At 34.6% G+C, this 17,565-nt stretch overlaps 1 protein-coding gene across 1 annotated transcript in view; it reads left to right on the top strand.

Annotated features, from left to right (window-relative positions):
* Positions 1-6,234, top strand: part of LOC127935106 (venom phosphodiesterase CdcPDE) — a 27,151-nt gene extending 20,917 nt beyond the window's left edge. The window contains exons 22-25 of the mRNA XM_052532713.1: positions 38-115; positions 1,731-1,863; positions 2,193-2,349; positions 4,896-6,234. Of these exons, the coding sequence (XP_052388673.1) occupies positions 38-115; positions 1,731-1,863; positions 2,193-2,349; positions 4,896-5,069 (542 nt within the window). The 3' untranslated portion in view covers positions 5,070-6,234. The remainder of the gene's footprint in view (positions 1-37; positions 116-1,730; positions 1,864-2,192; positions 2,350-4,895) is intronic.
* Positions 6,235-17,565: the final 11,331 nt, after the last annotated feature.

Raw genomic sequence — 17,565 nt, 5'->3', positions numbered from 1 at the left:
GTAAAGTTGTGTGTGTTTAATGTGTTTTTGTTGTCAGATCTGAACGGCACGTCTGAAGATCAGTTTGACGCTCTGACACTTGGAAACACGGTCCCCGTCTTCCCACAGTTCAAGAGTGAGTGTTTGAGTTGTGAGTTTATTCATTGTAAGTGTTTGTTTGGATCGTGAGTGTTTTAATTGTGAGTTTAAATATGGTGTTTGAATTGTGAATGTTTGAGTTGTGAATCTTTGAGTCATGAGTTTTTATATGTGGTATATGAATCGTGAGCATTTGAGTCTTGAATAGGGATGGGTATCATTTACATTTTATCGATACAGATACTTCTTTCCGATACCGATACTTATCGATACTATTTGGTGCAAAAAGATATGAAGTTATTGAAAATTTCAAAAAAATTTTATTTATTCTGAACCTAAGCTACTGTATTAACGTTCTTCAGTCAAGAGCAGTGAGTTATTTTTCTCTTTGTGTTTTATTGTATTAACATTAGAGAAATAGTTAACTCAAAAATGAAAATTGTGTCATCATTTACTAACCTTAACCTTAATAAGTTTCTTCTTCTGTTGAAAATAAGAAGTTATTTTGAAGAATCTGAGAAACGTTGAGTTTTTATATGTGGTATATTAATCGTGAGTTTTTGAGTTGTGAGTGTTTGAATCCTGAGTTAGTTGTGAGGTTTATATGTGGTAGGGCGGTCACTTTTGTGAAAACATCATTTTCGATTTTTAAGACATAAGTGTTCGTTGAATGGATTGTGAAATCGATTTTCCATGTCAAAAAAAAAAGACGTTTCCTATTTCAACGTCAAATAACGGACGAACGTAAAGAGAGTGCTTGAAACGCAAAAGTCAGCAATATTTCTTATTTATTGGCATGAAATGCAGAATAACAAACAGCAACAGAAGTGCAACATTCTCAAAAATAATATATATACAGAGGGGACAACTGCCATAACAAAAGAAAAACATCACTACAGGCTTCAATCCGGCTGCATTTATGATTCAGGCAATTCAAAAATCTCCAAGATTATTTTAATAATGATTCAATCCATTTCAAACAACTGTTCAAAAAAATGAAACTTTAAATGGACCTGAGAAACAGGACATGTGTGTTTTTTTTTATTGAACGTAACTGACACTTAGGCATATTGAAATTTATAATTGAAAGTTTTTTTGGTTAGTCCAAACGATTGTGCAATCGATTTTCGAACTAAAAGTGACAGCCCTAATATGTGGTATATGAATCCTGAGTTTTTGAGTAGTGAGTGTTAGAATCGTGAGTGTTTGAATCGTGAGGTTTTATATGTGGTTTATGAATCATGAGTTTTTGAGTCGTGAGTGTTTGAATCGTGAGTTAGTTGTGAGTTTTATATGTGGTATATGAATCGTGAGTTTTTGAGTAGTAAGTGTTTGAATCGTGAGTTAGTTGGGTTTTATATGAGGTATATGAATCGTGAGTTTTTGAATCGTGAGTGTTTGAAACGTGAGTTTTTTTAATCGTGAGTTTTTATATGTGGTAAATGAATCGTGAGTTTTTGAGTAGTGAGTGTTTGAATCATGAGTTAGTTGTGAGTTTTATATGTGGTATATGAATCATGAGTGTTTGACTCTTGAGTGTCTGAATCATAAGTGTTTGAGCCGTTAACCTTTGAGTCAGGAGCATCTGAATTGTGAGTGTTTATATGATGTTTTGGTCTGGATTTGGTCACTGATCGTGTGTGTTTGTGCAGGACTCTGGCAGTATTTTCAGGAGGTTCTGCTGATCAAATACGCATTTCAGTATAACGGTATTAACGTGGTTACCGGCCCAGTGTATGACTACAACTTTGATGGACACTTTGACTCTCCAGAGCAGATCCAGGAGTACGTATTCCCGAATTCCTGTTTTATCTATAAATATATATATTTATAGATATTATTATATTTATATTATAGTTTTTTTTTTAAATAAATGTTTTAATTTAGCTTTGATTTTTACATTATCGTGTTATTATATTGAAATGTTTGTAACTTTGATATATAACCAATTTTCTATATTCTGTTATGATAATAATAATACAATATATATCCTAGCTTTATTTCAGTTAACAAAAATTTTTAATAGTTTCAGTTTACAATAATAATCGTGTGATGTACAGGCGTTAAAATAAATTAAAGAATTTACTTTCTAATTTTTATTTTGTAATTTTCAGGTTCGTTGCAGGCTCATCTATTCCTGTTCCCACTCATTATTTTGTGGTCCTGACCAGCTGTAAGAATGACACACAGATGGTGAACGAGTGTTCTGCTGAACTTCAGACGGTTTCCTTCCTGCTTCCACACAGGAGCGACAACATGGAGAGCTGCGCTGTGAGTGTCACACTCTCACTTCCTGTTCCTGCAGTGCTTCGTGTCACTGTCACACATATCTGAAACCATGACTGCTGTCACATCATCGGTCAAACGTTCTCTGATGTCATGTGACATTTACAAATACATATATACATACACACACACACTACCGGTCAAAAGTTTTTCTATTTTCATTTGTCACATGATCTTCAGAAATCATTCTAATATGATGATTTATTATCAGTGCTGAAACTGTTGTGCTGCTTCATATTTTTATTGAACCAGTTATACTTCATTTTCAGGATCATTTGATGAATAAAAAGTCAAAAAGAAGAGCATTTATTTAAAATATAAATATTTTCTAACAATATACACTGCTATTCAAAAGGTTGGGGTCAGTTTTTATTAGTTTGCTGAATAAAAAATTAAAACTTTTATTCAGCAAGGATGTGTTAAATTGTTAAAAAGTGAGAGCAAAGATGTATATTTTAGAAATGATTTATATCTGGAAAAAATGCTGTTTTTTTTTAAATGTTTTATTCATCAAATAATCTTGAAAAAAAAAGTATCACAGGTTCCAAAAAAAGTATTTGTCAGCACAGCTGTTGATAATTCTAATAATAAATCATCATATTAGAATGACTTCTGAAGGATCATGTGACACTTTTTACTGGAGTAATGATGATGGAAATTCAGCTGTGCATCACAGAAATAAATTATATTTAAAAAAATATTAAAATAGAAACCATTATTTAATATTGTAATAACATTATGCAAGATTACAGATTTTTCCTGTATTTTTGATCAAATAAATGCAGCCTTGATGAGCAGAAGACACATTATCACATTATAAGTCTCACTGATCCATATGATATATATATCAATGTCGTCACATTGAGCTGTAAAACTAGCATCTACTCTGTTTTATATATGCATATTAATTTAATTTATATAAATTGTACAATTTATTGATTATATTTATTATAGACTAGGGCTGGGACAACGCATCGAGGTCATCGATGACGTCGACGCAAAAAATAAGTTGACACAAAATATGCGCATCGATTCGTCGACCTGTTTTTATTTCTCTAAAAAACGTTTGCAAAACATTTACCTTATGTGCGCCGAACATTTACCTTATGTTTTTTTTCTCCATGACAGGCTGCTGGCTCCCACTGTTTATATATTTTTTTTTTTGGAAAAGCACTCTCTGTATTAGCTTAAAGACCTCAAGTTTACATTGGTTACTGTATTCTTTCAATTGCTCTAAACAAGTATTTTGGGTGACTTTTTATTGAATGCTAGACATCAAGTTGTTGTTATTTTCATCTGAAAGAAGAACTTTTTTTCAGTAAGCTAGGCCCTATGTGTTCAGTAAGCTTGTTTCAGTAAGCTATGTGTTTTCAAGGCTTCAAGGTTTTATTGAATGCTATCTCTAAACAAGTGCAAAGTAATGCATTCTTAGTCAGTCTTTTATTTTGTAATTTTAAGAGCAATAAACATATATTGCAATGTTAAGGAATTCATGTTTTTTTCATTCAGATATGTAAATCAACGTGTATAAATTGTTAGTAGTCAATTAATGGGGAGATAATCGAAATCGAATCGGTCTGGAAAAACTTAATCGTTAGATTAATCGATGCATCGAAAAAATAATCGCTAGATTAATCGTTTAAAAATAATCATTTATCCCAGCCCTATTATAGACAATCCATCCATTTTTTATTCAATAAAACAATGTAATATTCAGTTATATTAAGTGGTAAATATTATTCATTTATGTTAAGCTGTAAAACTAATAACCTCTGTTTTATTTATACATATTAATTTAAAAGATACACATTTTACAATTCATTGATATTTTGATTCATTTTTATTTTGTATTTTTTTTTACTAATAATTGATATATAGTATACAGATAATTCATATTGTATTTAATTTATTTGATAACCTTTTATTAAATAAAAATAATAATCTTAATAGATTTCTATATATTAAAAATTATTTTTTATAAAAATTTTCAGTTTCAATGATTAAAGTGTAAAACGAACTGATTTTATATATTTAAATGTATACATTGAGTAAAAAGTAAATGTGGGGAAAATTTTGAAAACACTGAATAAACAAAAAAAAACGCTGTAAAAGTATTATCTTTGCCATTTAATTTATGCAAATAAAAATACATTTGATAAAAATGTTTTAGATTAAAACCAAATCTTCTCATAAGCATAGATTTCATAATCGTCAATATCACTTCGAAATCAATGCTAAGTTAACGTCATGATTTCCATTAAGCTGCTTTGAAATGTGAAATACAACACAAATACAGGTAAATATGACTCGACATGATTGCGACAAAGGCACAGGTGCGTCCCATGATGCTGGCAAACAGAACAAAGAGATTGGTCATCGCTCATTGTTCTGGTTTCAGCTGCTTCTGTATTTTGTTTCAGACTTGAATGTGTGGCATGAATGACGCTTCCTGTAAATGGAAGCTTAATTAATGAAACAATGAAGTTTTATGTGACAGACACATGAGAAACTGTTTACGTGTTTGTGTGCAGGACGATCAGCCGGAGTCTCAGTGGGCGGAGCCTCTCCTGTGGATGCACCAATCACGAGTAAGAGATGTGGAGTGGATCAGTGGACTGGACTTTTTTCAAGACAGCAAGCGTCCAATCGCTGAGCTCCTGAGTCTGAAGACCCGCCCCACCGCCGCCATTCATCCCAAAGCTTGAGTTTGTGTTAATATATTTATTTAATCCTCTTTCCGTTTTGACCTAGATGAGAAGCTTACAAATTCATAAAAACAAACAAAGTGTAGTTCTTAGATGCATTAAGATTTAAAGTTTAAAGTTTAAGTTTATGCCCCTAAAATTAACTGATTTTGTTTGGCAAAATATTTAATATTTATGTTGTTCTGTTAGAGATAAATATGTAGGTTTCATAAATGTTATACTTATAAATCCAAAGGAATTTCATAAAATTCCATTCATTCCAATGGAGTTAATGCTGGTAATTCATTAAAGAAATTTCATAAAACGATATATTCAAATAAAATTTCTCAGCAATATTGAAAAAATCATAGTTTGTTTGGTGTGGTTCATGTGTAAATTTCAAAGAATTTAATTTTTTAATTAATAAATACTTTCACTCATTAATAAGAAATATCTAATCAGATGTTGTTTTAGTTGCAAAATTACTAATTTTCATAAATTAACGATTCTTGGGGTCCAAACGGATAGTATGTAGATTCAGAATGAGAAATTGGAGGGTTAGTGATGGTTTAGTAAAAAAGTAACTAATTACATTACTTATTAACTTTTTATGGAAAGTAATGTGTTACTCTACTGTTGCGTTACTTTTGCGTTACTTTTTAAATATAAGCAGGGCTTGATTGTTTTTAATATAAGTAGTTATATTTATAACAAACACATTAGTTAATAAAATGGGATTAGATACATTTGTGTTCTTAAAATATATTGTCATATATTGTAATATATTATTTTCCCTTTTTATTTTCTAATATATTATATATTTGAATACATTTAATAATATATTAATGATACATATATTATATAATATATTGCAAAATATACAAATGATTGCCGCTTTCAATATATTGCAATATATTGGAAAAAATAAATATATATAAGAATATATGCCTAATATATTACATGATATTTTCCAATATACTGCAATATATTTTTGTTTCATAAGGGACATTTCACTGTTTTCATTCATTTTGATGAATACTAAATCTGTTTTGTTGCGAGTGTGATGAATCAATGCACATTTACATTTAATCTAGAACTACATCATGTTCACACAACGCCTCTGTACTTCCGATTTCTCCCAGTATGGGGACAGGAGACTCCTCAGTCAATAAACGGGAAAACAAAGTAACTGGTGTTACTTTTTTTAAAAAGCAACTCAGAAATTTTCTTGTAAATTAAAAAGTAATGCTTTACTTTACTAGTTACTTGAAATATATAACACAAAGTAATCTGATTACATAACTTATGTAATGTGTTACACAAGAAATTGCATCTAACAGCTATTTTTCCCAAGACTGCTGGGAAATATCTGCAAACATTCCTGGCCGTGCTCCTAATGATCTTTAGAGCGCTCTGATCATCGTATGAAGGGTTTGGGAAACGTCGGTCTGTTATTCGAGAGTCTAGCTGTATTAGTGCGATGTGTCTTGAACCAGATCTGATCTGTAGATTTGTACCCTCAACTGAAATAAACCTCCCAGACCTACTTTTGGAACATCCTCGTTTGGGAAAATGGTGTGAAATTAGTCAATAGTAAAACAATGGAAGTCCATATGCTGAAAAAAGTAATTTTGCATCTGCAGATTTGAAAAATACTGAAAAAAAAATTATTATTTGCCGCATAGAAGTCCTGATTTAACAAACTTAGCAAATGTGTGTAGCACAGTGTTATGTAAGTATTTGCCGCTATAGTTTTTATTATTTTGCATTAGATTTTATTTTTATATTTTATATTTTTGTTTTTTTTTATGTGCTTTTTGGCTTTATTTTTAAATATTACTATTTAGGTTTAAGTTATTTTTATTTCAGTTTAATTTTAGATTAACTTTGATTAAGACTAAGAATTTTGACTAAAATTTGTTTATTTATTTCCAGTAAATCCAGTAATTTTAGCCTGGTAATACCAGACTCTGCTACTTCACTTTGCTTCGTAGACAGAGTCTGGAATGGCATAATAGAGAAGTGTTTTCTCTCTCGCTAGGGGGCGCTTGTCTGAAGTTTAAAATCATTGGTTACCCGTAAGCCAATCAGATACGTTTAGTTATGACGTATGTTATGCGCCTGTACAGCCACATCGAAGCACAGACATCATGCATCGAACTCAAATCTATGATTGAACTTCCACTGTAAACCTGTTGTAAACATGATGATGCGAGCGAAATACCGGAGTGAACATGGCTGTAAACGACTTTTGCAGATTATGCGAAGTTAATCTACGCATCTACGTCACGGCTCTCAGCCCGCCCTCTGTTCGTTGATTGGCTCGGCTGTTTCCAGACCGGTGGCAAACAGAAAGCTCTGACGCTGTATCAGACTGAGTACAGAAGCGAAATGAAATTGAGCAGAAGTAGGAAGTCTGACGTAGTCAGGCTATAATTTTAGTGCTCCAGCTTAAATGTATTTCTCTTGATTGCCCAGGCAACATTTCTCAGTTTTGGTTAAAGGTTTTCATCTAACAGCTATTTTTTTATTTATATTACCAAAATGTTTTTTCTTTTTCTTTTTTTCCTCCTTTCTGTATGTGTGTGTATGTGTGTGTGTGTGTCTGTGTGAGCATATGACATCTTCCCGTGAAAGGTGTCTCAGACTTCATTCAGAGTCAATATTTCCTTGTGGAGTGATGGATTTCCAGGGAATGCAGTGCAGGTCTGAGGTCTGCTTTCCTGTCATGACAGACACCTGTAGAAAGGCATTGAGCTTGATCTGCTCTGTGGGAAGACCCCAGAGACAGTAAGAGGTGCAGGTGACCTGATGCGCGCTGGTTCTCATTTACTGGTATTCTCATGCTATATTCAGTCATTCTAACATGGATGGGTTTTCCTTTTTGGAAATGTTAAAGGGGGGCTGAAATGCTTGTTTTCACTCAATATCCTGTTAATCTTGAGTACCTATAGAGTAGTACTGCATCCTTCATAAATCCAAAAAGTCTTTAGTTTTATTATATTCATAAGAGAAAGACGTGTGGGCGGAGCTAAAGAATCACGAGCGCGAATAGGCTTTTGCGTTGAGAGTGTTTGGAAGCTGTGACATTACCGTGAGGGAAAACCCATCATCCAAAACAAACCATGGCTAACAGTCAGATTCAGCCGTTTATTTATGATCCAGAATCAGATCCCGAGGCTGAAACTGAACGAGAGCAGCAGCAGCAACGACTCGCTCCGAGCGGGGCTCGAACCCAGGTCTCCGATGGGAGGCGGACGCACTAACAAGGAGGCAGAGATATTTGAAGCAGTTTTACTCACCGCCTGCGGTTCCAACACACGATCGTGACCCTTTTTCGTTGGGATTGCATCATCCTTAAGAAATTAACGATACGCAAATCCACCGTCAAACTGGGCCTTGTTTGTAAAACAAGCATCTTCGAAATGCAGGGAACAAACACAAACACTTGCACAACTCCGTTGATGCTCTGTAAAAATAAACTCCATCCACTGGTCCCTTAATGCTGTTTCTCTTTTGGTAATCTGTGCAGGGTTCTCTTGCCCTGGCAACCAAAAACACACTTCTTTTGTGACATTTGGCGCCGCTCTCGCTCTGATCAGTGAAGTCTGTTGTGCTCTCAGTGCTCTGCTATACGGGAGCACGCTCTTCCGGCAGAAGTGCCTCAGGACACATATAAGGAAATTCCGCTCCATCTAACGTCACACAGAGCCATACTCAAAAAAAACTTTCCGAAACTTATGACAAACCTGAAGGAGTATTTTTGGAACAAACATACTCCTTCAAACGTACAACTTAATTTTTGAAACTTTGTCCATGTTTAGCATGGGAATCCAACTCTTTAACAGTGTAAAAAACTCAGTATGCATGAAATAGCATTTCACCCCCCTTTAATGAATGATATTGCATTGTACTTAAACCTATCTGCTTTGCTGATAAAGGCTTATACAACTTCCCAAGAAATTGCAATATTTGTTTTACCTTTTTTCTGGCATTTTTCCCCCTCCCACTTACATTTACGGTCAAAAATATCCTGCCTACAAAACTTGGCTTGTTAATCTCCCATTATGCTTTATTATCTCAACTGTACAATCTTTTCCACTTGTTTGTTTTTTATTAAACTGACTTGTCATAGACCTCTCTGATCTGAGCTCATGCCTCTCGGTTATTTTAGTATAATAAATGAGAATAATAATTTATAATTTATTTTAGAATAAATGAGAAATGTTGCATTAAAAACTAGCTAGTTTGTAAAATATGTATTATATTTTATTTTAGTTTGGAACTAACATTTATTTTAACTGATTTTTATGAATCAGTTTTAGTTTTAGTTTTAGTTTTAGTTTACTCTATGGCCTTCTGTTCAGACGACTGATTAACTGGAACCAAACTGGGGAATTCTGCTGGACTACATGTCATTTCAGGAACATCACATCTCTTAGTATTTCAACATTTAAATTTTTTGTGACCACAATCTTTTTGTAAGATGATTTTTAAAAGTCCAGTGAGATTTGGACCCCACTGTCTAGAGTTCTAGACAAAAAAAAAAACAGTGTATCCATCTAACAAGTATTTTGAGCTGAAGCTCGTCATATTAATGGAGTGATTCACTAGTTATCTATAAACCGGTTACTTCACCTGAACAGATTTGTGTTGACGTTTCTTTGGAATGTAAATATGGATATTTATTTGTAAACATAATTTTTTTCCACTTACTTCAGTTAAAGTCATAAAACTAGCGAGTTAAGCCAGTAGTCTTGCTAACAGAGTCGTGTAAACATGACTGATGAACCGATTCAACTGAGTGAGTCATTTACGCTGGATCCGCTCCGATTGATTCAAACTCGTGACTTCGATCATTCAGTTCAGCCGATTGATTAGCAAAACCCAGATCAAAAGAGCCTCTCATTTTTAAATATCGACATCGCTTGAAATGATTTTAAAAAGCACGAAGTGATGGTGAAGCCAAGCTGTTCGAATCTCTGAATCAATTAAACCAGTGAGTCGCAAAATGATTCACTTCTTCAAAGCGCTGCAATCGAAGTGATTTTTTTAAATTATAAAACGATACAAAACACCAAATCATTAAAGCAGTACAGTTATTAAAACAAAACAAAGAAACAGAAAGAAAAAAAGAAAGAATACATCTACAAATCATTTAATTAACCATGGTTTTATTATAGTAAAAGTGTTTTTTACACCATAAGAGGAGGCAAGGGATGAATACAGAGATGCAGTTTTCACTGCTCTAGGGTGAACAGAACTTTGAATCATTTCTATATACTAATCTAGATCAACTGAATAAAGAAAAGAGAGATTTAGAGACTATTTATGTATGTGAACTTTAGCTAGCAGGGCCTGTATTCACAAAACATGGCTAAAAGTAGCTCATATCTTCCCAACTTAGGGGAAAAATTTGTAAATAATGGGCTAAAAGCAATTTAGGTCTGGAGCAGTGAAGAGAACTCCTGAGTCACTATAAGATCAAATCACAAACTATTACTAAAATCACAGTTTCCGACAATCTGTCTGGCAATGTACACATTCGAGAACCATTTGACAATAATGACCTTTTATAAAGGGTTTGCCTTTCGCTTTGGACGTTATCCCAACTCCACATTGCCCTTTGAGTATAATACCAGCTGTTCTTGAGCCCAGTTTGGTTTTCTCTCACATTTTCCTGTCTTACTGTCAGCCATAATTATTCTGCTCTGTTAATTATAAGGCTGTTTATAAGCATATCCGCTAATTAATACATAAGCTGACAATCAGCTAAACATATACTTGTACTGCATTTTAAAATCTTGATTTGAGTGTGGCAATTATATTAATGTTTAAACCTTTATTTGAATACGGCAACATACAGTATGTCCATGAATAAATCTCTGACAGAGACATCAGCCAATCACTGTGTGCATAGTTAATGAGCATGCTGACATCATCCATAGAAATGAGCTCAGCCCCGCCCCCTAACCCCGAGCTAAGTCTGTTCTTTAGTAAAAGTTTGTCTCATCTCCTGTGAATAGGTTTTAAGAGAAAGCTTGCCTCCTTCTGACATTATTTAGAGCCACTTATACCTAAAGCAGGATTGTAACAGGAGTCAGAATAAGAGCAGCGTGTTGTGATGAGCTGGAAACACCCTGCTCACCGCAGTCCCACATCATCTGGATGTGTTTCTAATGGTTCATGAGGCGATGATTCATCTACTGGTTCCAACAGGAGCACATTAGGACGAATTCAGTGAGGTTAAGTGCTGTTTCCAGTCTGAGACGTGTGGCTTGTGCTCAAACTGTGTCACAGCACAGACAGCTCTCTGGCTCTTTATCAGGAGACAGCTTTATTTCAGATCTGAACTGACTCGTTTTCTTTGCCTTTCTTCTCAACTGGAGCTCGTTGAAGACATGTGATGACATTGTGCTCTATGAATAATTTTGGCTGTGTGATGAAACGATTCATTCCTGTATTTTAGTCGATTTGGATAAAAGCGTCTGCTAAATACAGAAGTTTCAGTCATTAATACAACAGATCATTTCAAAGCAGCTTTATAAATTACAGCATTAATGTACATTAATCCACTAATTAAAACTATGAAGATATACAAAAATGCATTAATAAATAATGAAATATTATTCTAATGTAAAACATCTGTGTTCTGTGTGAATCTGTGTTAAAGTGTAATGTATTTCTGTGATGCTCCGCTGTATTTTCAGCATCATTCCTCCAGTCTTCAGTGTCACATGATCTTCAGAAATCAGAATAATATGATGAATATTTTCATTGAAATGGTGATTAACTACTATTCAGATGTTTTGGGCAAGGGTTTCCACAAAAAAAAAAAATTGAGCTGTGTTCAACATTGATAATAATCAGAAATGTTTCTTGAGCAGTAAATCATCATATTATTCTGATTTCTGAAGATCATGTGACACTGAAGACTGGAGGAATGATGCTGAAAATACAGCGGAGCATCTCAGAAATACATTACACTTTAACACAGATTCACACAGAAAACAGATGATTTACTTTATAATATTATTTCACAATTTTTACTGCATTTTTGGTCAAATAAAAGCATCCTTGGTGAGCAGAAGAGACTCTTTCAGAAACATTCAGAAGTCTTCCAAACGGAGACTGAAGCTGTAAGCGTGTGTTTATAGCAACAGGATGATCTGATGTTCGAGCTGCAGGAAGATTTTAGTCATGTCGGAAGTGAAAGTTGAAAAGCTTCATGATATGTCCATTATATGAAAGGAGCATAGATCGTTTTGATGCAAATGTAGTTTTGAAGCTTCTTCCCATTTCTGACAGTAGTGAGCACATTTACTTGCACACCAGTAACCTGACAACGCAAGGAAGCTGCGGTTACATGACTTCATTAATAAATCAGGTTAATTCCCTGCAGTGACATCAGAATATAATCATGTGTGTATCTGACTCGGAGGATTGAATGTTCGTCCGTTTGTCTCATGCAGTTATAAACTCAGCGTAATGGCTGAACCTCTTCTACTTCTGCTGCACTTTCACTGTTTTCTGACTCTTTTCTCCGTCTAGATGTCTTAAACTCGAGCAGGTTTACATGCATGTTCTTAAACCGATTATGCTTAATAAACCGATAACGCACGCGGTCATGAAATCACGTTAACCCGTTTTCTTTCAGATTCAAGCGCATCCAAGCAAATATTTCGCAGTAAAGAAAGAAGGAAATATATCACAAAAGCAGACTTTTTCATGACTCAGAAAATTATGAAAGTGCTCTCATCTCGTGCAGCAGAAGTGGTTCAGTCAAATCGCTGTATTTATAACTGCATGAGAGGGAAATATGAGCTGTTCGTTTCACGCTGACATGTTACAAGCTTTATTTGACTACTGACAAACATATGGAATACTCAAGAGTTAGATATGCAAATTATTATAGTTTAACATCACTAAAAGGGTTGAGCATTGCATTAGCAGCACAAAAGGTCATGGGTTCAGTTCCCGGGGAACACATACGAAAACAGTGTATGGCCTGAATGCACTGTAAGTCGCTTTGGATATATTTCTGGAAGTGGATTTGTGTTTCAAAGCTCATTCCCATCACTGAGCTCGATTCCTGACAGTGCTTTGTCAAGAGAAGCCGGAAAAGATTTTTGTTATCTTAGTTTCACAATTCATCTTGAAACAATCTGCCTTCCCGAAACATGCAGATTTTAGGTTTAATGACCCCGTTGGCAGATAGCCTTTTTTCCTTCTTTAAAAAACAAAACAAATCATTTTTGTGATACACTGCCATTCAGACATTTAGTGTTTATTCATCAAGGATGCGTTCACTTGATCATAGAGGATGCACTGAAAATATCTTGTGTAACAGACATCATCTTCTTCTTCTTTTACAAAACAATTTTATAACATCTTTTAGTCATTTTGCTTCACAAGTAAAAAAAGTTTAGATACTTGTATTGAAAACAAGACACAAATACTGATTAAAAAGATAATGTTCTGAAGTGAAATTGCACCAGAATTGCAGAATTGAACATTTTGTATTAAACGAGTGAAATCTGTGCATTTGTGTGTTAGTTGTTGACACTATTTCGACTACATTTCCACCCTTTCTCACTTCACTTTAATATTCTGCAGTCTGAAATACTTTGTCTATTTTGCGCTGCATCAGTATCCAGTAAATCTCTGCACATGAAGGCCTGAGGATCCAGAAATCTGTTTGTCAACACATTTGTTTGAGATTATCAATCTGTTTATGAAAGAAGTCATGAAGCGTGTTTGGGCTTCACATGTGACTCACTCACTCTCTTTATAAAAGCAGTTCTGTCTTGTGGTTAGCTAATGAAGCACCTAGAAATTAAATCTGTGTGAGACGTGCACGTGTTGAAGAAACTGCCGTACACACACAGCCCTTCCTCTGAATCTCATTATTCCAGTGAATCTGGATTTTCCAGTAAAACGATGAATGGCTTTTTCTCCAGTGTATTTGTCTTTCAAAAGCTCTTTCATGGAACACTCCCTGTTTTCTAATTGTGATTTTTATTGTATTTGATTATGAATCGCATTTCTCTGAAGAGGAATCGCAAACATTAGTGTGATTCTTGAAGATGTTTTTTCCTGTAGAAACACGCAACTGATCCACAGGAAACACTTCAGATGAATGAACCGTAAAACCCCGTTACCTTTCCATTCTGAAGCCTTTTCTGTGAAGTCGTCCGTTGTCACTCCAACAATGAAACGTGGAGAATCTGACTTTCCTTGTAATTCTAGGCCTGTTCGTACATTTCCTACAGTGTCCAAGAGAAATGATGTAATTGAATACTAGTTCGTTTGCTGTCTGGCTTCACTCAAAAAGTCTTTATTGGATAATGGTGGGGTTATCTGAGCAGTGTTTCTTGACCTCAAGGACACACTTACAATGCTACAAGTTTGTTTTTTTGCTAAGATCATTCCTCCGCTGAGGAACAGTGAAAGAAAAGATCCTGAGGATCAGATTTGAGACTCTAAAACATGATTGATGGAGAATCAAGTAAAGCTGATCTGCTTCAGTCCAGGAAGAGTTCATCTGGAGATATTACTGACCTTATTCTGACCTTTACTGGATCACAGTCAGGAAAGATCTGAGTCGAGCTGAAGCTGGACGCTTGTACAGTTACACTGAAAGAGCTCTGACTGACGTTTGTTGGTAATTCTGCATTTCTGTTCAGCTAAATCATCTGAGTGGGTCAGTTTCATTCATTTCCCAGTGACTGACTGTGATGTAAACTGCTGTCCGCCCAAAGGGTTTCCTGATATCATCTCACCTCCCACACACTGTTGTGCGTAATGGCCTTAATGTGTTTGTGTTTATGGAATCCCCTTAAATGGGAAATGTCCTGCTGATGACTCACTGTTTTTATACAGTGGTTATCTCACTGCTATAAGCAAACATATCCATGCTCCATCACTGTGTTTGAATGTCCAGTGATTCAGGTCATGTAGAATGCATGACAAAGAATCTGATAAAGCTGGCTATAAATAGCAGTGTGTGAGGTGTTGCATGCTGATCGACATGTGCGTTTCTGATGGCAATGTACGGAAGTATTTACACACCTCAGTGAAAGTATGCACATGTCAGGCTCACTGTAACTGGAGTAAAAGGTGAGTTTCACCTGTTATAGAAGAATTGCGTCATTTCCTCGCCCCCACACCTTTTTCCACTATGGATAAAAAAGAGGTAGCTGTGACTATTTGTCTCGCAATTTGACCTTTGTTTCTTGTTTCAATTATGAGACAGATTTCTGACATTTTTTCTACCTACACTATTTGATCCACTTTAGACATTCTGCTGACTGAGTGACTGTGCAATATTAGTAGAATCATAGTGTTTCTCACATTTCTGACTTTTTCTTCAGAATTATGAGTCTATGTCTTGCATTTAGTTTATAAAAGTTTATATTTGAAAAATCTGACTTTGTTCTCTGAATTTTGAGTTAATATTTTAGTTTATATCTCTCAATTCAGACTTTTTTCTTGTAATTCTGAGTTTATATCTCTCAACTCTGACTTTTTTTTCTTGTAATGTTGAGTTCATATATCTAAATTCTGACTTTTTTTGTAATTCTGAGTTAATATCTCTCAATTCAAACTTTCTATTTGTAATTCTGAGTTTATGTCTCTCAATTCTGGCTTTATTCTTGTAATTCTGAGTTTATATCTTTCAATTATTACTTTTTTCTTTTTAATTTTGAGTTTATATCTCTCAATTCTGTCTATTTTTCTTGTAATTTTGAGTTTATATCTCTCAATTCAGGCGTTTTACCTCCTGAATTCTGAGTTTTAATTCAATAAGTCCGAGAAATAACTCAAAGTTGTGATTACCTTTTTTTAATGATTAATTGATTTTTATTCTGTAGTGGAAAGTGGCTTCAACACCTGTATGATATTCTCTTTTATGTGGAGATTTTGGAGAATGTTGGTAAGCAAACCCTTTCAGGTTCCCTTTGACTTCCATTAAATGGACAAAAATACAGTGCAAATCATTGTGGCTTTTGTGTCCCACTCCAGAAGGTAAATTGCATTATTTATGGATGAACTATGGCTTTAAGATCAGGTTTTCCATCTCTGTGTCTGTGTCAGCATTCATTGGCCTGCAGGAGGCGCTAGAACACTAAACCAGTAGTGATGTTAGAGTTAGCAGAATGGACAGTGCTGTTTCAGATCATTTACAGATCTGGACTGTCTAATCTGACCGGTGTCGCAGTCTGGAATTAAACCATGCCTAGCCAGAGGAGAACTGACCTCCCAAATGAGCCTGGTTTCTCCCAAGGTTTTTCCTTAATTTCTGTTCCTTGCCACTGTTGCTTTTAACTTGCTTATTGGGGATGCCTAATTTCTGTCAATATCACTGAATGATCAGTGAACTGACTTTAACTGAAAAACTGACACAATATGTGTTGTAAAAAGCACTGTATAAATAAAGGTCAAGTCAAATCATGTCAAGTCACCTACATTTATATAGTGCTTATATCAATACAGATTGTGTCAAAGCACTTTACAGTATTAAATATGAAAATAGTGCGTCAATAATCCAAAAACAATCAATTTTCAGTTAAAGGCAGTTCATCATTGAATTCATTGATGTCATCTCTGTTCAGTTGAAATAGTGTCCGTTTTAATTTGCAATCAAGTCAACGATATCGCTGTAGATGAAGTGACCCCAACTAAGCAAGCCAGAGGCGACAGCGGCAAGGAACCGAAACTCCATCGGTGACAGAATGGAGAAAAAAACCTTGGGAGAAACCAGACTCAGTTGGGGTCAGTTCTCCTCTGACCAGACGAAACCAGTAGTTCAATTCCAGGCTGCAGCAAAGTCAGATTGTGCAGAATAATCATCTGTTTCCTGTGGTCTTGTCCTGGTGCTCCTCTGAGACAAGGTCTTTACAGGGGATCTGTATCTGGGCTCTAGTTGTCACCTGACTGACCATACTTTCAAAAATCAGTTCATCTACAATATTATAACTTTTTATAATATTTATAACTTCATAAATTATTTATATAGATTTTCTACACTTTGTTATTCTTGGAAATTCTTTTTTCAGTTCAGTTAATAACAACATTCATATTTATGCTGTTTAACTGCATATTTAGCAACAAAGAATTTGTACTTTTACCATCTAATCGGTGATCCAAGATCTGGATATTGAGTCAAGTGAAACTAAAACACTCTGTCGTGCATCAAGAATCATATCACATGAAAAATCTAAACTCCACTAACAGAATCAAGGTTATATGTATATAGCCTATATATATATATATATATTGTGAAATGTTGTATTCTGTTATGAGATTGAAAAGATATGGTAATACTTATTACGCCAGAAACATTCTGATCATATCATCATATTGTTTCATCACATCATGAGATGTAACCTTTCATTATCAGTATTACTGAATGTTGGGCGTTGTAGATGATGCTTTACTGAAGTATTTCCAGGTGTTTGATGTTATCAGACAGAAAAGGGTCTTTCTTTCAGTTCAAGAGTTTTTTTTTCTAGTC

The sequence above is a fragment of the Carassius gibelio genome, chromosome A19 (genome assembly GCF_023724105.1).
Source record: "Carassius gibelio isolate Cgi1373 ecotype wild population from Czech Republic chromosome A19, carGib1.2-hapl.c, whole genome shotgun sequence".
Classification (NCBI taxonomy): domain Eukaryota; kingdom Metazoa; phylum Chordata; class Actinopteri; order Cypriniformes; family Cyprinidae; genus Carassius; species Carassius gibelio.
The sequence above is the reverse complement of the archived record's forward strand: the minus strand, read 5'-3'. Positions and strand labels throughout refer to the sequence as shown.